The sequence below is a fragment of the Apodemus sylvaticus genome, chromosome 4 (genome assembly GCF_947179515.1).
Source record: "Apodemus sylvaticus chromosome 4, mApoSyl1.1, whole genome shotgun sequence".
Lineage (NCBI taxonomy): Eukaryota > Metazoa > Chordata > Mammalia > Rodentia > Muridae > Apodemus > Apodemus sylvaticus.
In genome coordinates, this window is record NC_067475.1 from 78,656,659 (window position 1) to 78,677,272 (window position 20,614).

At 39.6% G+C, this 20,614-nt stretch overlaps 1 protein-coding gene across 3 annotated transcripts in view; it reads right to left on the reverse strand.

Moving 5' to 3' along the window:
• The window catches only part of Ash1l (ASH1 like histone lysine methyltransferase), a 116,046-nt gene that overhangs the window by 80,156 nt on the left and 15,276 nt on the right, over positions 1–20,614 (reverse strand). For all 3 annotated transcript variants that reach the window (XM_052180088.1, XM_052180087.1, XM_052180086.1), the window contains exons 2-3: positions 18,958–19,474; positions 1,675–6,232 (exon numbers count right to left, since the gene is read on the reverse strand). In XM_052180088.1, coding sequence (XP_052036048.1) covers positions 1,675–6,232; positions 18,958–19,374 — 4,975 coding nt within the window. In that variant the 5' untranslated portion in view covers positions 19,375–19,474. The remainder of the gene's footprint in view (positions 1–1,674; positions 6,233–18,957; positions 19,475–20,614) is intronic.

The following is a 20,614-nucleotide window of genomic DNA, read 5'->3' on the forward strand; positions in this document are numbered from 1 at the left end:
TGTGTGTGTGTGTGTATACATGTACATGTAAATAAAATACTTACAGAAGTTTTTCCCTCCACATTAAAACAGAATAATGGGGCAGGAGTGGTGTAACTATACAACAGAGTAACCTAGCAAGATATTAAAAACAAAGAAACAAATAAAACAAAAAGAGGGGGATGTGGGAGGTGTCCAGCATGGTGTACACCTTCAATCCCAACAAGACAGAAAAGGTGAGTTCTCTTTGAGTTCAAGGCCATTCCAGTATACACAGTGGGCTTCAGGACAGCCAGGTCTACACAGTGAGACCCAGCCTAAGAAATAAAAACAAACAAATAGGAAATATTTTAGGTAGGGTGTGGTGATACATGCCTCTGATCCCAGATCTCAGGAGGCAGAGGAAAAGTGGGCTGTGAGTTCAGGGTCAGCCTGGTCTACACAGAAAGTTGTAGGACAGCCACAGCTGTTTAGAGAGTTCCTATCTCAAACTAAAATACAAAAACAATTTTTTTTTATTTCATTTTAATGGCATGTAAGTGTTTTGCCTGCATGAAGGGTCTGTGCATGATTTGCACGCCTGGAGCCTAGAGAAGAGGCTATCGCATACCCAGCACTGGAACTGCAATGGGGTCGCTATGTAGAGGCTACAAGCACTGAGCCATTTCTCCAGACTCCCTTTTATTCTACTTTTTTTTTCTCCTGCCCTTATTCTACATAGATAAATCTGTCATTTCCACTAAGACATAATTTTGAATTTTCAAAGTTCATGAATGAAGAAAATTAGAAAAAAAATCTACTTGTCTAATAAATAATAAATTAGGTTCTAATATACAAATTCTTCCCCATTTAAAGGAAGAAGTAAATAAGGAGAAGTAAAGAACAACTCTTTGCTCACTGTGGTGAGCACACGGTCGCACTCAACTCTAACACTCTTGCCTGAGTTATCTCTGGGAAACCAGACACAGCATCACACTTCAAAGTTAAAATACTAGTCTTTAAAGAGCCTAGCCATTACTAGGAATAAGTTAGAAATATCCTTTATTTGAATAAGCCCTGATTTTAGTTCTATCCCCACCTTCTCTATTGTCAAAAGACATTTTTCTAGGAGCAACAAAGGAATTATTATGTTTCATGCCCTTTTTTGTCTAACTGAAATAACTTACGAAGATACCTAACAGTACTCTGAGGCATGACGCTTCTCTGAATGTTTGAGTCTTAGTCCTGAAAAGTGTTCAATGGTTAAATCTTCGAGACGTGGGAATTTTGCGTAAACAGAAGCATCTGTAATGACTCAGCGAGCATACACTAGCTATAGCTAACCAGCACTATGAGCCAGTTCTCACTGAAGCAACCAAGCACAAACTTTTGTATAAGGAAGTTGGAGCATTTTTCTTGTTTCCAAAGTTTTTTTTTTGTTTTTGTTTTTAAATGATACCTAAAAAAATAGGTAGGTAGGTAAGTAGACAGATAAGATACAGATAGACAGACAGACAGACATTAATACAAATATATTACTTACCTTACTTCTTAAATCCAAGTAAAATAAAAATTTGGAGATTTCAAATACACTTATAAAAGCAAAAATTAATAAAGTGTAAACTTATTAAAAAGGTCAATACATGAACCCGAAACCAGTGGGAAAATAATTTATTATTGTAACACCAATACTAGACAACAAAATAACCCTCTTACCTGCCAACGACTGTATTGCCCTTTCACTGGAAGGCAATGGTTCCTTTCTGTGAGGCCGATTTAGTGCAGGATCTTGTACAGGAAAGAGTCCAGGGCTGTCAGTTAATTTCTTCCGGCAACTGGAGTTAGGGTTTGAAACTCTGCAGCTGCCTATTGCACTTGTAAAAAGGTTCATATGTTCATCACTGCTGGCTGGCTCAGAATTGGGAGTAAATCCTCCAAGGGACAAACTTGGAGAACTTTCCGAGCAGTCAATTTGTAAAGGTGATTGCAATCCCAAAGCTAAAGAACTTGATTCTGAAGGCTCTCGAGAGACCCACTGCTCTTCTCTGTTTATTAAGCTCTTTGAAGGAGAGAGATGAGGGCAGGACATGTGACACCTGTGCTTTTCCTTATGCTTGTATCGATCTCCAACAGCATCCTTACCAAATCGGTAACGTTTCAAAGACTCCAAGACCGACCTGGAAGAGCCACTATCCATGGAAACCTGGGGCTGCTCAGAACGGTGCTCTCTGTGTTTGTGACGGTGTCTGTGTTTGTGCTCCACCATCCAACCATAAGCCATCTCAGGAGGGACGCTGGGGTAGGTGCTCATGGAAAGGAGAGGGGTCCTGCTGGTTGTAAGAAAAGCCTCCTGTCTAAGGAGCTTATGCTTTTTCTTATGATATTTGGTAGGATTGAGCAATAAATGACCAGCATGCATGTAGGAGGGAGGCGGCAGTGGAGTGGTGAAGGAAGGAGATGGAGGTGGTGGGTAGAGAGTGGGGGGATACCTTCCATAATACCCTAACCCTATTGGAGCAGCTGTAAGGGGTGAAGGAGAGTAAGGCATGCCGTAAGAAGGATAAAACCCAGTACTAGATAAAGGAAAACTAAGGCTGTGCATAAAGGGCATTTCTGCCATTGCCTCCCTCATCTTAGGGGGCCTCCCTCTTTTCTTTTTTAAGTCAGGCTTCCGAATATAGTGCAAAGGGTCTAAGGGAAAAGAAGGATGTGTATAGAAACTATTAAAGTTGATTCGAAAAATAGTTGGCAGGAGGTCTCTGGGAATAAAATGATGGCTTCGATGGGTGATCCGAATTTCACTTAGACGACTTATTAGCTCCTCTAGTTCTGCGATGAAGTCTGGATCCTGCCTATTTCGAAGCTGGGGATATTTCTTTTTCCGTTTTCGCTTCTGTCTTTTCATCTTGTCATAGCTGAGGTAATCGTGACTCCTGCGCTTACATTTGTGTTTGTGTTTTTCTTTAAGACTGTTTAGGACGGTAGAAGTTTCAGGGGGAATCAGGGAAATGTGCTCAAAAGAATGTCTCCTCTTTTTCTGACCACAAAACTTCTCTGCCCTGTCTGATGTGCTATTATTATCTGTCCCAATGCCACTGTCACTGGGAATGGTCTCGTCACTGTGAGACTCACTAACTGGGGAAGGAGTGGCTTCTTTCAGGGATGTGAGTTCACTCAAATGAGAAGGAGAATTTGGCAACAAAGTAGGAGGAGAGAGCCGCCTCCTGCCCTTGGAAGCTTTCTTCATTGCAAGAGTCTGAATCATACTACCCTGTCTTGAGTGCACATGCAAATATGGCACTGAACTAGGTTCAACAAAGCCTGCGTCACTACTAACAGGGCTCTGACCCCCGCTCGTCCCAGAAGACTGAGAGCAGATGGGTGATGGAAGGATCTCAGAGCTACTCACAGGTGAAGGCAGTAAAGGGGGGAGGATCTGTCCTAATGCTGACCCAGCCGCCTGCTGAGCTGTTTGTTCAAGGACAGCAAGGCTGGCAGGGTTACCAGAAAGAAGGCCATTTAAGACAGTTTTTGGTTTTCGCCCCCTTCTCTTCCCTATGTAAATGGTTCCTTTCTTGCTGACATTTATTTGTTGCCCCAATTTAGAGCCAAATGTGGCAGCAAGACTTGATACTGTATTATGAAGTTTGGACTGTACTTTCCCTTTATTACTTGATTCTACAGAACTTGAAAGAATCTGATTCAACAGTTTTTTTCTCTTTAAAGTCTTCATTTTATTTATTTTGCGGATAATTGTTTTCATTAATTGTCCATTGTTTCGCTTGCTAATTTTTTTATCTGGTTCCATCTCAAGGTCACTCATACTACAGACACTTTGCCTGTGGCTGTCATCTAAGTCATCTGTATCCTGAAGCTGATCCTCACTCTCAAAGAAGTCACTGCTGCTCCTATGGTTCTCACTTTCAGACTCTAGCTTACTTGGACTGTCAGTGGCCACAAATGGAGCCACTGACAGTACGGGGGGCTTCGTCTTCACTGCAGACCGCATTTGCCTCTTAGGCCTGCCTCTCTTTTTTGGAAAAGGAGATACAGACAGACTTTGTTTGAAGGAAGGAATTTCAATTTCTGGTTGTAAAATTGGGGGTTCTTGTTCTTCTTTAGACTGTAAAGAAAACACTTTAGAGGCAGGTATTTTTAAAGTCCGCTTAGGTGGCCCCTCCAGCTGAGGCATCTCCTTGGATTTAGGTCTTCCTCTTTTGGGCTTATAAATATCTGACAAAAGGTCACTAGTGACACACATACTGGAGGACAGTTTGTGAGTAATAAAAGACTTATGAGATGGTTTCTCACTGTCAGTTAAAAGAGCAAGAGACGGAGCTGAAGACTTACTCAACTTTGGCAATCGGCGTTTAAGGAAGTCATGATCGACAAAAGACGACGCTCCGATAGTTTTCATAAACTTCGCTGGCTCAGAACTATTTGATAGTGAGCTACATGAAACATTCTTAAAAAGCTCTGATCTTTCTAAGTCTAGTCCTTTTGGAGACCGGCATGTGCTTCTTGCCACCACTTTAGTCCACCGAGGTTTTCTTCCTTTTCTTTTTTTTAATGGTTTGGACTGGAAACTAGTACTTAGGCCTTCAGCAACCTGGCAGTGTTTGTCTGGTGCAGTTACTGCACCAAGCTTTAAAAAAGGTTTGTTACTAAATAAACTAGTAAAATTAACAACGGAAGGAGTAATTGTATGAATACCAGAGTCAGAAGCCAAACTTGGCTTTTTTCCCAAGGAAGAACTTATTCTAGGAATATCTAGATGTGTATTTTTTGATTCATTTAGTTCTTTATCAATTCCTTTACACTCAATACTTATGCTATGACCTAATGACCTATGACCAACATTCAAGTGGGTACTTTCAGCAGTAAACTGGTTCTTTCCAATAGATTCAGAAATTTCTTCCATTTGTTCTGCTGTAGAATTTAAAAGTAATGGGTTTGGAACCAACTGTGAAGAAGTTTCAGGGGGACTTCTGGTTAAAGGATTAATAGATACAGTAGGTGACGAGGAAGGAAGATTGCTTTCTCCTACTGCACTGAAGGGAGATTTAGCTGTAGATGCATCCGAGGCACCTCCTATTTGAAAGTCAGGAGAAGTGCAATACACAGGAGGCTGCTTTTCATGCTTTGAGGTTTCAAAGGCTCCTCTTTCACCAGATGAGAAATTGTCTTGCTGAATACATGTTCCTTCATTAAACATTTCTTTCTCCAAATTAGTAATTTCTTTTCGGACTGAAAATTTTTCCAACATGCTTTCTTTACTATGCCGCATAACACTCTTCTCAAAAGTTTTGCCAGTAGCACTGTCTTTCAGAGACTCAGGAAGTTCTTGACTTTCATGATTACTTATGTTTGCACTACAGGAAACCTTAAGTTGTTCCTGAGTGGGGAGCAGTGCTTCAGATTTAAGGTTTAAGGCATCTTTACTGCCCAGTTGTCCTGCCATAGGACAACTTAATAATTTCTTTCCAATGTCCTTATTAACCAATCCCATTGCTGAGCTTGCTACAATCTTCTTTGTAACATCCTTGGCCACTAGGCCAACTGTAGAACTCAGTTTCTTTCCCAACTCTTTATTAACCAGTCCAACTACGGTGCCAAGTCCTAATTTCTTGCCAGACTCTTTATTCACTAAGCCTGGAACAATACCAATTCCTAGCTTCTTTCCTGAATCTTTGCTCAGCAGTCCTACTGTAGTGATAGTCCCTGGCTTTTTGCCTAAGTCTTTATTAATGAATACCGCTGTAGTGCCAGTTCCCAATTTTTTCACAGAGTCCTTATTGATCAGGCTTACTGCTGCATTGAACATAGGTTTTTTCCCTGGATCTTTAGTTACCAACCCAACTGCTGTGCTAAGAGCTGGCTTTTTAATTAAGTCTTTATGAATTATTCCAGCTATAGTGCCAACACCTGGTTTCCTGATCAAGTCCTTGCTAACCAATCCGACTGTAGTGCCAGTTCCTAACTTCTTCGGTTTTGCCTTGGAAGACTTGGAAGGAGGACAGGTAGCAATGAGCTGTGCCAACTTTTCTGTTACGCTAGTTCCTCCATTAAGTAATGCTCTGTCCTTTATATCAGGATCCCGACTGCCAATAAGAGATGGTGCTGCAGTAATGTAATCTGCCATTTGTGACTGTACTGGAGAAAGCTTCTTAGACAAAGGATTACTTTCCCCCTGTGAATGAAGATGGATGCTTTCTTCAGATTGGCATTCGATGGCTTTAGCATCACCTGCTTTCTTGAACAATTTTGAAGAATCCTAAAATTTGAATAAGAAAAATGTTTCAGAGAAAGCAAACCTTTAACTACACATTATAATCTAACTAATTAATTAACTATATATTATATGCATATATATACAGCAAAATATTTGTTGAATTTTTGTGTGTGTGTGTGTGTGCATGGGCAGGGCGCTCTCACATGCCCACACACATTACTCATGTCCAAGTACTCAAAGAAGGCAGAAGATTCCCCAGAGCATGAGTTACAAGCGGTTGTGAGCCACCCAATGTAGGTGCTGGGAAACAAACTAAGGCTCTCTGCAAGAGCAGCAAGCATTTCCAACACTGAGCTGTCTTTCCAGCATCAGGAAAATACTTTTAAGAATTAGTGGTAAGTGGAGCATGATGGTACATGTCTATAACCTCAACACTTGGGAGGCTGAGCCAGGAGTACCACTGTGAGTTTGGGTTCAGAAGGAGGTATAAAGTGAGTTCAAGGCTAGATTGAGCTAGACAGTGAGAACATCTGAAAAAACCAAATCAACACAACAACAAAAGAAAATCAAACTGGAGAGATGTAAATGTACTTGACATTAAGCTTGACAACCTGACCTTTAATCCCTAGACAAATAACAAAGTAGAAAAAGGCAATCAACACAACTAGTTTTTTTCAGACCTCCACCCACATACTAGAGCACAGATAACATACATACATACATACATACAGACAGACAGACAGACAGACAGACAATGAGTATAAAACAAAAACAAAGTATACTAATGTCACTTTTTTTAGTTCCTTTACTGCTATATCAAATGCTATCAATACTGTTTCTTTTTCTTAATTGAGACAAGGCCCCAACTCTACAGTCAGGCTGGCCTCAAGTCCTCAGTGTTCTCTGCCTTTGTAATTCCCATGGAATTACAGGCATTTATCAAGACTTCTGGCTTAAGATATTTTCTTTGCTGATTATCAATCATAAAAATCTATATACTTATTTAGATATATCTTCATGCTTTTTTGCCATAGTAAAATAATACTCTTTAACTTACTTCTGACTAATGACATGAATGTGGGATGTTTTCACATTATTTATTTACTTACTGTGTCTATGTCTGTGGAAGGACAACTTAAAGAAATTGGTTCTCTCCTTTTACTACATGGTCTCCAATGTTTGAACTCAGGTTGACATGCTTAGCACCAAAAGTGCCTTCACCAGTTGAGCCCTGCATCATCAATTTTAATAACAGAACTTTGGAACAATCCAAACGAGTAAGTGAAATTGAATACATGTATAATTAATCACAAAAAAAAACTAAAAAAAGAAAATTAATAAGTATTTTAAAATGTGATTGAGAATACCGTTATTTTGTATATGTATATATATAAGTATGTATGTGTGTATGTATGTATGCATGTACGTACGTATGTATGAACGTATGTATGTACTTGTTTCTTTGGAGGGAGAAGGAAGTATGCATGTATGTATGTACTTATTTGTTTCTATGTAGGAGGGAGAAGGAAGTAACCTACTGACAGGGTATCTCTGTGCCACTCAAGCAGTCCTGGAACCCACTCTGTAGACCAGGATGTCCTCAAACTGTGAGAAGCACCTGTGTCTGCCTCCCAAGTTCTGAGATTAAAAGTGCTCCACCACTGTTTGGCATTGCATTTGATTTCTTTAGACAATTATTTTAGTGTTAGGTGTGGTAGTACATGCCTTTAACCCCAGCACTCAGGAGGCACAAGCAGGAAAATCTCTGAGTTTGAAGTCAGCCTGGTCTACATAACAATCACCAGGACAGCCAGGACTACATGGAGCCACTCTAGACCCTGATTTACTAAATAAAAAGATAAATAAATGAACAAAATACATTATTTTATTGGTGTGTGTGTGTGTGTGTGTGTGTGTGTGTTTTAGCTACATGAATGTCTGTGTACAACAATACCAGTTGTGGCCAGTGGACATCAAAAGAGCAAGTCAGATCCTCAAAAGTAGACACACAGAAAGTTGTGAGCTGACATGTGAGTATGAGGAATTAAACATGGGTTTTCTGAAAGAGCCAAACAATGAACTACCTTCTTTGGCTAACTTTTGTTTTGTTTTTTGAGGCAAGGTCTCACAGTGTAGCCAGTGTGACCTGGAACTGGCTTTGTTGTCCTTAAATTCTAAGAACACACCTCTGCCACCTGAGTGCTGAGATTAAAGGCATGTGCCACCACTTCTAGTGCATTTAATATATTTTATGTCTTTTTCTGAGTGAGGCTAGGTTTCACAAAACAAAAAAGACGACGACTTGGGAGAGAGTTCAGAGAATGGAAAGTTTATTGTATAAACATCAAGACCTAAATTCAGATTTCAACACTTATGTAAATCTAGATGTACATCTGTAACTGCGCACAGGAGGCAGACAGGTAATCCTGGGGACTTGCTGTAAGTTCCAGTTCCAGTTAGAGCAAGAGAAGGTTGAGAACAATAGAAGACCACACTCATCAACTTTTGACCTTGATGAGTATGCTCAGGTAAGCATGCGTAAGCAAACACACAAACACACACACACACACACACACACAAAGGAAGAAAATATTTCTGAAATATTGTTAGAGATATTGATAAGTAAGTAACTATGTTAATTACATTCAGAACCAAATGAATTTGGCAAGTTAAGAAAAAAGAGTAGAGCTGGGTATGTGATTCAGAAGAGCATCTATCCAGGACCGTCAAGTTCAAAGGAATGTGTGCATTTGTGCAGGCCAGAGAGCAATTTTGTGCAGTTTTCTACCTTTATGTAGGTGTCAGGAGATGGCGCTCAACTCACAAGTGACTTTAGACAAAGTGCCATTGCTTTATAATGTACTTTTCTAACCCAGTCTATAAAAAAAAGCAATCCAAAGCTAGCAAAGGAAATTTAATTTCTTCAGAAAATACTACAATATAAGAATGTCAAAAACAATATATAAATTATTATATATTAGTAACTTCTACAGCAAGTTTTTCTTGCAATATAACTTAAAGAAATTTAAGATTACTCCTCACCCCTGTCATATACACTTTTTAGTGGTATGCTGAGACAGGGTGTGTATGAATTTATGTATATATATATGTGTAATCCAGGCTGGCCTGAAACTTGAGATATTCCTAGAATAATGGTTTTGTCTCCATACTTGGCTTTATTTATTTATTTCTTTTTAATAATTTGTGTGCAGATACCCACAAAGGCCAGACGTGAATTTCAGATTCCTTGGATCCTGATGTGGGTTCTGGAATCTGAACTCCAGTTTTCTGGTAAAGCAGTAAGATATTTTAACTTGAAAACCATCTATCTAGCCATACATTCCATTTTATAACTATTCTCAACAAAAAAATGACCTCAAGTACACATTTCTGGTTTAATCTAGTCTTTTGGCATGTTCCTCTATAAATCCCTATGTGGTGGTTTGAAATAAAAATGGCCCCCATTGACACATATATTTGAAAGCTTAGTTATCAGGGAGTGGCACTGTTTGAGAAAGATTAGGAGGTGTTGTCTTATTGGATGATGTATGTGTCACTGAACATTAATTTTGAGGTTTCAAAAACCCATACCAGATCCAGTCTCTCTCTCTGCTTCTCTGCCTGCAAATGAGGATATAGCTCTCACCTACTTCACATGACTTTCGTCTAGCTGCTGCTGTGCTCCCTGCCATGATGATAATTAACTAAGCCTCTGAAAATGTAAGCAGCCCCCAATTAAATTAAAAGAAAGCCCCTGCTTTCTTTTGTGAGTTTCCTTGGTCATAGTCTCACTTCACAGCAACAGAACAGTAACTAAGGTACCCTTTCTGCCTGTTAGGTTTGGGGTCAGGACCACTCGGGCCATGCTCAATTGCAGGACCCTCTTTCTCTCTCCATCCTCGTAGTATCTGATTTTGTCTACAGACTAGTAGACTTCAAGTTCTCAGAGGTGACTGGTATCGTGACCCTTATAATAAACACATATTAAAGGAGCCTTCCTTCCTACTTTCCCCACATTCTGAGCTCACACATTCCTTCCTCACAATGTAGATTTTGAGAAAGAATCTTTTGCCTTTTGCACAGGAATCAGAGTCAGCCTGATTACTACAAGCACATATTACTCAAAAAAAAAAAACAAAAAAAAAAACAAAAAAAAAACAAACCTTTTATTTTTATTTATGTGTATTATGTATGTATTAGTTTATACAAATGGGTACAGGTCCTGTGAGGCCAGAGGAGGAAGTCAGGTGCCATGGAACTGGCTACAGGCAGTTACAAGGCATCAAAAAACGGATGCTAGGAGCCAAACTTAGGTTCTCTGGAAAAGCAACAAAAACTACTGAGCTATCTCTCCACCTCCATACAAGCATATGTGTGTGTGGAGAACCTCTCTCTCCCTTTTGAAATCCAAAAGAAGGGATTCTCCATTTTGAGCCTGAATACTGCCTTGCTGCATGTCTGTCTGTGGCACTGATAACCTTCCTAATACATCTCTTACTCACAGGGACTCCATAAGCCCTAGAAAACCTGAGACGTTAAAGTGACTAGTGGTCACACAGGAAACAACTTCTGTTTAATTATATATTCAGCCATGACTCTCTACATGTCATATTCCACAGAAGGTCCCAGGTTTCAGGTGGGCAAACTGGCTCAGCAACTTGCTAATGACCCAAGTTCTATTTGTAGAATTCTCATAAAGATTCAAGGAAAGAACTGACTCCACAATGTTATCCTCTGATAGCCCTACACATGCACCCCCTAAACACACACACACACACTTCTAGGCTTTGTTATCATACAAGTATTTAATTCTGGACTTTCCCTCAGAAATCTTCATTTAATTCCATGCAGCTGTAATTCAGAATTAATTAGTAATCTGCACTTACTAGTAATCTGTATGTGAGCAGCTCTGGTATGATTTACAAGTCATTAAAATGAAATGAGAGATATGTTTAGAAAACTATAAAAACCAGCATGTGAATTACTGAGTTAAAATAAACGATTTTTTAGGCTCAATTCTCAAGCTATGCCTTCCATGTCCTCAGACCTCATTATGTACACAAGGAAGCAGATGACAATTAGGGCACAGACAGACACCCTACCCACTCCACAATCTAAGAGCAGGAAGGACTGCACTCTAGTACAGCCAAGCCTGTGAAGATTTATGCACTTTTTAAAATGATAGATAATATAAAACTTTTTGTATCAGCTGTTAAAAGCCGAGAAAAATGAACTAGGAAACCAAACAAATATTCCATGGGCAACATCCTATACACTAGCGAATAGGCGTTTGACCAAACCCAGGACCAACGAATAACTTGTTCTGGACAAAGAGGAAGAGGAAGAATGCTGACAAGAAAATGTAAAAACTGAAAAGTCACCTTAAGAGAAAAATAAATAGACTCTTACAGTGTAGTTCAAAGCAGAAACATGTACAACAGAAGCCGAGACTTAAGCACAGGAGGGTAAGGGAACATTTAAGTCTATACTTGCCTTCCTTCCACATTCCCTTCCTTTGTTATAACAATTTGTATTTTAACATTTTTTGAAATGCAGTTACTTAGTAATATTTTTAATTAAAATTTTATGTATTTTATCTATATGAGTATTTGTGTGTGTATAAATTGATGTGTGTGGGATGCCCACAGAGGGCAGATGATTGTGAGCTGCCATGTGGTAATGAGAACCAACCTTGGTCCTCTGCAAGAGCAGAGTCACTGGTCACTTAACCAGTGAGCTATCTTTCTAGTCTCTCAATTTAATAAACTTAAATTTGCTTCTTAAGTTTGGGTAGTTTAATTCTCAATGCTGGGACGAAAAACCCCAAGGTTACTATTAAGTATACTTTAGAAATTTCCTACTTGTTTAGTAATTCCTGTCATAATTGCTCAATCATAAGCAAAAGAGTTCAAAAGGAAAAGGTACTATGTTCCCTACTTTGGTTTTTATTTATCTGTTTATAATCTAAACCCCTGCCCAATAAAATTTAGCAATTTTGTTGAAGATGGTATTCAGAAGTTTCTATCTTGTTTTAATGGGAAAGCTATTCCCCCAACACACACACATACACACACACACACACAAAAGCAAAAATAAAGAGTGAACCGAATTTTTTCTATATACACTGGACTAGAAGGAAGGAGTGCAAGGGTCCAAAGCAGATGGCAGAAAAGGGCTTAGCAAGCTTCCCGTTCCCCCAGAACCACACACAACACTGAGGCTGCAGAGAACACACTTCCCCTTGTAGTTTCCTTGTAGTGCTTTAACAACTAAATCCTGTAACAACTGCATATGAAGTAAAAAGGGATGCTGTGAAAGGGGATACTCTGGTACAGCCAATCCTGTTTAGATCTATGCAGTTTTTAAAATTATAGACAATAGAAAAGTTTTTGTCTCTTACAGTTTCTACAACTCAAGTCAATTTATGTTTAAATGTGGTATAAGTAATTCTAATACGCAGCATTTTAAAGCCTAAATGTCAATGTCTTCTAGTACTGTTTGGAACTTTTGCTCAAAGTCGTACTCATGTGGAATTACATAAGAAAAACATAGTAAGTCAAATAAAATGCTCTGTGCAAAGTCTCAGCGGTAGAATGGATCAAGGAGAGGACAGAGAATCTCAAAGAGCATGGAGAATGGATGGGACAGGGAGAAGAGGGAGTGTGAGACATGTGACATGCTGAGAGGGCCACACCTATGGGTAACAGGTACAGGAAAAGCTGCTGCTTCTAAAGGCATGAAAAACAGTTTTTAAAAATTGAGAACAAATATTTCCCAGAGTTAGGGAGAGATGTCAATCCAGATTCAGGAGGCGTTCAGGACACTAAACACCCCAGAAAAGCACCTCCTTTTATATGTTACAACTAAAGCAATAAATATGCAGAAAAGAGCAGCAAGGAAGAAACACCAGGGCACACACGCCACCCCCATTCTGACTAGTGAGCTGAAGCCTTTAAACGCTGGAGACCTGCACAGATGTTCTAAAGTTCTGAAAGACTACTGCCAACCGAACTATTACTATACTCAGCAAAACTACCTATCATATCTGGAAGGAAAAATAAAAACATTGAAAAAAAACAAAAAACAAACAAACAAACAAAAACCAAGAAAGCTCTACAGGAATCCTTTAGACTAGAAAGAAAAACAAATCCAACCATGAAGCCACAGGAAAGAACTGTGCTAGTATAACAGTTCAGCATGAAGGAAGAAGAAAAAAGACCAAACAATACAAAATCAACCAAATGACAGGGACTAACACACACTTTTCAGTATCTCTGAAGATTAATGTTTTCAACTCCCCAATCAAAAGAAAGAGATGGGTAGACTGTCAACTGCTCTAAAAAATATATATTACCACAAAAGAGGGACACTACCTCCTGTGGAAAGATGGAAAAGGTGTTCCAGGCAAGTAGACCTGGAAATGAAGCAGGTGTCAGACAAACAGACTGATTAAGAGACCATTCCATCAAAAGGGACAGTAAGATTCTAAACAAATACACTGCAAACCCAGGTGCACCCAGTTTCATAAAACAAACGATAGTACATGTGAAGTCACAGGCTCACCGAGCACAACAGCCCTGGGTAACCTGAATACCCAATTCTCACCAACTGACAGGTGTTCCCAACAAAACATAAGCAGAGAGCCATCTGAGTTAAATGATGCCCTAAATCAATGGTCCCAGCAGACGCCTGCCTGTAGAGAGTCCCATTCATGTTCTTTTCACAACACTTTCTTCTCGGAGCCAACAGAACTTTCTCTAAAACAGAAGCACACAGCACAAGAGAGAAAGAGAAGTCCTAGAGCAGACACAAACTTACAGAGATTAAACAACAAACTATTGAAATAATTAACAGGTCCTTCAAGAAATCAAGAAAAAACTTTTATTAAAAATTGCAAAACCCCACAATACACCAACTCTTGACAGTATGAGAAAAACAGTGGTAAAGGGAAAGTTTGGAGCTTTAAGTATTTACTTTAACAAATATACAAACACCATAGAGAAATCAGCAAAATTTAATGATATGCCTCAGGGCTTAGTTAATAGAAAAACAAGTGAAACCCCTGAACAGTAGATAGATAGATGTAAATCATTAAGATTAGGGCATAAATTAACAAAATGGATTCTAACAAACAAAAGCAATATGTAGTAAAAAAAATGAAAACAAAAAACTGTTTATTTTAAAAAGATAGGAACAAAAATTGGTGCTTTAAGGAAAAAAAAAAAAGAGAGAGAAAAATTTGTTCTAACAAGATAGAAAAACCTAAAATCAAACTAACCAAACAAGAGAAGATCAAAGTTATTTAAATCAGATCTGAAAAAAATTACAACAGATATCAATAAAATTCAGAATACCAGCTGGCAGTGGTGGCGCACACATTTAATCCCAGCACTTGGGAGGCAGAGGCAGGCAGATTTCTGAGTTCAAGGCCAGCCTGGTCTACAGAGTGAGTTCCAGGACAGCCAGGGCTATACAGAGAAACCCTGTCTCAGAAAACTAAAAGGAGGAAAAAAAATTCAGAATATCTTTTAGGTCTTATCTTAAAAACATATCCCACTAATTGGGAAATCTAAAAGAAATTAATTAAATGCATTATCATCTACTAATGAGATTTTAAAAATGCAAACATATCTGTAGCAGTGAGATAAAAACAGGAATTAAAACTCTCTCAGCAGCAAGGAGGTAGAGGTATATGCCTTTGGTCCCACTCTGAAGGCAGGCACTGGCAGATCTGAGTTTGAGGACAGCCTGGTCTACAGAGCAGGTTCTAGGCAGCCATGGCTACGCAAGGAAACTCTGTCTCACCATACCCACCACCAAAACCCTCACTCAGCTAAAAAAGGGAAGACACAAATGTATTCACTGATAAAATTTTACCAGATCTTCAAAGATATAACATCAATGCTTCTCAAACTATTCCAAAACTACTGAGGGAACTAGCTGGAAAGATTGGCTCAGCAGTTAAGAGTGTCTACTGCTCTTGCAAAGGACTAGTGTCTAGTGCTCAACACCCACCTTAAGTGGCCACAACTACCTGTTACCAGCTTCGGTGAACAATCCTATGTCCTCTTCTGGCATTTAAAAAGAAAAAAGGTCATTTACTAAGATCAAGTTTGGTTTATTCCATAGATGAGGGAGGATTCAATATGTAAGTCAATAAATTGATTCAAGAGTAAAAATCGCAGGCTGGAGAGATGGCTCAGTGGGTTAAGAGCACAGACAGCTCTTCTGAAGGTCCTGAGTTCAAATCCCAGCAACCACATGGTGGCTCACAACCATCCATAATGAGATCTGATGCCCTCTTCTGGAGTGTCTGAAGACAGCTACAGTGTACTCACATATAATAAAATAAATAAATCTTCTTTAAAAAAAAAAAAAAAGAGTAGAAATCACATAGCCATCTTAAAAAAAAAAAAACCTGACAAAATGCAACAATTTTTCACAGTGAAAGTTCTGAAGAGTTGGGCACTATGGTATATGCCTTTAATCCCAGCACTTAGTAATCAGAGGCAGGTGAATTCTGTGAATTCAACAGCAGCCTACACAGAGTTTCAGGCTAGCCAGGACTACATAGTGAGACCCTGGGTGGGGGTGGGGGGGCAGGGAGAGGGAAATTTTTTTTATTTTATTTTATTTTTTTTTTGGATTTGGTTTTTTTCGAGACAGGGTTTCTCTGTATAGCCCTGGCTGTCCTGGAACTCACTCTGTAGACCAGTCTGGCCTCGAACTCAGAAATCCACCCGCCTTGAGGCACTCTGCCTTTGCCTCCCAGAGTGCTGGGATTACAGGCGTGTGTCACCACGGCCCGGCTGAGGGAAATTTTTAATAGAAGGAATATTTCTAAACCTAGTAAAATCTGTAAATGGCAAACAGTAGCCAACATTATATTAAAGGGGGGGGGGGACTTCAATAGCATTTCCACTAAAATTAGAAATAAGACAAGGATGTTCACTTTCTCCACTACTTAGCAGTATCACAGCAGTAAGACAAGCAAACAAAAGGGATGCAAATAGGAAAGGACGAAGTCAAAGTATTTCTTTTTGAAGATTAAATGACTATATACCAAAGAATCCCTAAAGCTTCAATCAGAACTCTTAGACAACTTAAGCAAAATGGCAGGAAACTAAATCAAATATACATACATATATATGTATGTATATTAGCTTTCTTATATATCAACCACCAACACTCTTACTCACAGTATCCTAAAACGGGTTGGGGATCATAGGGAAATGTTGCACCAGTTAATAATACATACTTCCTCTTTCAGAATATCCAAGTTCAGTTCCCAGGACTAACAAGGGAGTGGACACAACCACCTTTAACTCCAGCTCCAGGGAGTAACTCCCTACACCTCTGGCCTGCAAGGACATCTATACTTATAGGTACATGCACAAAGAAACCAGAAGGAGGGGAAGAAATAAATGTAGAAAGAACAGGTGCTGAAGTGGAAGGCAGAGCTGGAATGGATGTGATAATATATTCTATATATGTATAAAACTGCCATTGAGTAAGTAAACAAAAGAAAGTTTTTCAAATGATGTATCAAATCCAGACACCACAAGCACAGAGATCCACGCTTACCAAGCCTACAGTCACAGCACCAAGAAGGACAGGCAGGATCTTGTGTTTGAGGAGAGTCTGGTATATACAGCAAGTCTGAGGTGAGCCCAGGCTTAATCAGTAAGAGCAGTTATGAATAAAAAATAATTTAAAAATGTTTGTACCCAATGCTAAAGATTGCATACTGGTCTCATGCATGCTACAGAACTATATCCAAGCTCCCAAAACAATTTATGAGTTGAAAACCACACACATGGCAAATTATATATCAACTACTTTAGATAGTAATATAAAGGAAACTAAACTACCAAAAAGGGTTGGCAAGATGACTTTTGGGGAAAGAGTATTTGCCAGCAAGCCTGAGAACCAGAATTCAATCCCCAGAACCAACAACCAATCCACATGCATACTGTGGTGTGCACATGCGCACACACTCTCTCTAAATGTAAATTTAAAAAAATACCAATGAGGCTCATAACTGTCTGCCACCTCAATTTTCCAGGAAACCCAACAATTAATTCTGGCTTTTGTAGGCAACAGGCACATGTTACACTTGTGTGTGGTTTTGTCTGAGGTATGGGACAGCTGGAGCTGGCTTGGGGGTCTCGAGCCTGTGGCAAGGCTTGGGCTGTTTAGTTCTCAGGCTCTAGGGCGTCCAGGCACTTCTGGAAGCCTCAGAGCTGATAATGGAGTGCTGCTACCCGACTCCTAGATCTAGACCTGGGTGTGTGTGTTGGGAGAGGGGCTCCACCTGGTCCCACGGGAGAGCCCTTGGCTTGGTGGCAGCTGGCTTGGGCTTGGTGTTTGCTGTGGCTGGTAGTGCAGAGAGGCCTTCTAAGGGAGATTAGATGGCGACTCTATAGGTGAAGGCTTTCTCCACAGCTCCCCACGGGGATCCCAATGAAAAGAGGCAGTCCATGGTTTTCAGACATTTATTGTCATGTTGGAGGTGTAAAACCATACCTCACTTCTCAGGGTGGGCCTGAGGTTAAATACTGTTTGCAGGGAGGAATGTCTGGGAAGGAAAACTTATTGACTCTAGGCCTTTAGGTATCTCATTAAAATGGAGAACTGTCTTGAGCCTAAGGTCATGTCCTCTAAAGTTGGAAGGGCTTGGGGGGTGTTGCCTTACATGACCAATGTCTACAAATCTATGTAGGGCTACAGCTAGTGACAGGGGCCTGGTGTCCTCCTTCAGGGTCTGGGGATGGGGTGGGGTTTGAGCCTTAGCTCAACTGGGAACCAAGCTGTTTTTCACAGTCCCACAGTAGTGCAAACCTTGAGCCCAATTATTTGGGAGGCAGAAGCAAGTGTATCTCTAAGTTTGAGGCCAGCTTGACTTATATGGAGAGCTCCAGGCCAGCCAGTACTACTGCTTTCCTATCCCCAGAGCGATGTCCCAAGGCTGCCCTACAACCCAACGCCTGTGACAGAATAGACGCAGGACCCCATAACCCTACACACTACCAAGGAGGCAGCTAGGTTTTTTGTTTGTATGTTGCTTTGAGTGAGGCTATCCTGCACTGGTTTCTAGAGAAGCTAGGACTGTTGATTTGCAGTGTGCCTTATGAGAAACAGCGACATGAATGTCTTAGAAAAAAACTCATTTAACAAAAGCTTTGATTATGCTAGTGAATCACATCCTTCTAACCATGTTAAAAGAAAGGTGCTATGATAACTTTCCATCTCTGAGCCTCAGTTTTTCTGTTATTATGTTCATCCCTTCATTATTGGAAATATTAAGGCGAGATTCAAAAATCTAGAGTTCCAAAAAAAATCTCCAAAGTTTTTTTTGACTGACATATTAGGAACAACAATCTGAGTATGCCCCTATTAACACATCATAATTTTACAAATAAAAATACAGATACACATATGTACCTGTAAGATGGCTCAGCTGGTAAAGGTGCTTGTCTTGAAAGCCTGCCCTGAGTTGGATCCCCATGTGAAGGTAGAAGGTGAGAACTGACACCCAAGTTGTCCTCTGACCTCCATGTGCAGGACATGGTATTCCCCACACACTCACTGAGTAATTTCAAAATGTAGACATAGATTTATTACTATGCTTTTAGCATTCCTTATAGCCCATTTAGAAACAACTAAAGATTAGAGTCAAACTTCTGGAATATGTATCTAATATTAATAAACATTAGTAGAGAAATCCAAGTATTGACAACGACTGTTCGGCTGGAAAGTTCACTCACCCATTTTGAAGGGCAGTGCTCACTCTTCTCATCTGTCATCTTCCCACTTTTAAGTGCTTTCCTTGAGTGCTTGATGGTTGTTTTTATGGCAGGTCGACACACATAGTTCTCCAAGTTCTTTGGAGGCTTTTTAGTTCTCTTAGCCTGAAGGCCAATTTTCAATTTTAAATTTCCCTCTGTAAAGTTTGTTTCTTTCACTGAAAACTGTTGCTGTGCACCTGTCACACCATCCTCTTTTCCTGCTTCTATGCCCCTCTCTCGGTTCCGCTTGCGAGGATCCTCTTCTTCTGGGTTACCCTCTATTTCTGCTTCTCTCTTGCTGGCCAGAGTGCCAGGATTGATGGTAGAAGGACTCTTTCTTGAAAATCCTTCGGAATCAGAACCCAATCCTAACATAGCAGTATTCCTAGGGTCCATCACAAGTGTGTTATTGCCAAGGGATCTTACAAAACTTTTACAGAACACTGTTCCATAAAAAAACAGGGTTTTCCAAAACTTGCAACCAGCATCTCTTTCCCTGCAGGATAGATCATAACAAAATTTTATCAGAAAAAAATTAACATAAGAACGGAGCAATAAGGACAGCAGGACAAGCACTCACACACATATCATTTATAAAGACACACACACACACACACATATATATATATCAGTTTTACATGTGTATCAGTTACATCAAAATGTCTTTAAAATACATACAAATCATTTAATTGTAAATTTACTTAAGATGTCCTATTTCCTTTCATTGTTCTGTAGATATGAGTAAGCTACAATACTACAGCACAAATCAAAATCTTATAATCACTGCTGTAGCAGTGCCTGGAGGCCCACTCCTAAACCACAGCACTTCAGGAGCTAAAACAAGAGGGTCTCAAGTCTGAGGCTGGCTCAGAGAGACCCTTCTCCTTCCTCTTTCCTTTCCCTCCTCTGTGTGTATGTGTGTATGTGTATCTTGGTTTTTGACAAAGAGTCTCATGGAACCCAAGTTAGCCTTGAACTTGTTGTATAGCTAAAACTGATCTTTGCACAGTGGTGCTCATCTTTAATCCCAACACTTTAGAGGCAGAGACAGGTCATAATTTGTAAATTCAAGGCTAACCTGACCTACAGAATAAGTTCCAGGACAGGTAGGTCTACATAGAGAAATCCACACTCAAAAAATAAACTGAAAACCACTATAAATCAACCAATAAGCTTTTGCAACTGATATCCAAACCCAAATACAACCTACAAATAAATTTCTTATTTTAAATCTGTTTCTCCTCTCTCCAGGTAAAACAGGGTCTGCCTATAAAGCTCAAAACCCACCTTCCTCAGCCTCCAGAATGCTAGATTACAAAGAATATCACTATGCCTGGCATAAAAATTCAATTTTAAAGGAATATATTTTCCACATTTTTAAACAAAACCCATTTGATTAAAATAAAGAATTATTTTACTAGCTTTTGGTAGACTTCAGTGTTCAACCATTTTTAAAAAAATATTTAATGTATATAAGTACATTATCTCTGTCTTCAGACACACCAGAACAGAGCATCAGACCCCATGACAGATGGCTGCGAGCTAGGTACTGATGAAAGACAGAATAGGGTATCAGATCCACTAGATCTGGAATTACAAATGGTCTCCAGTCACAATGTGGGTGCTTGGAATTCAA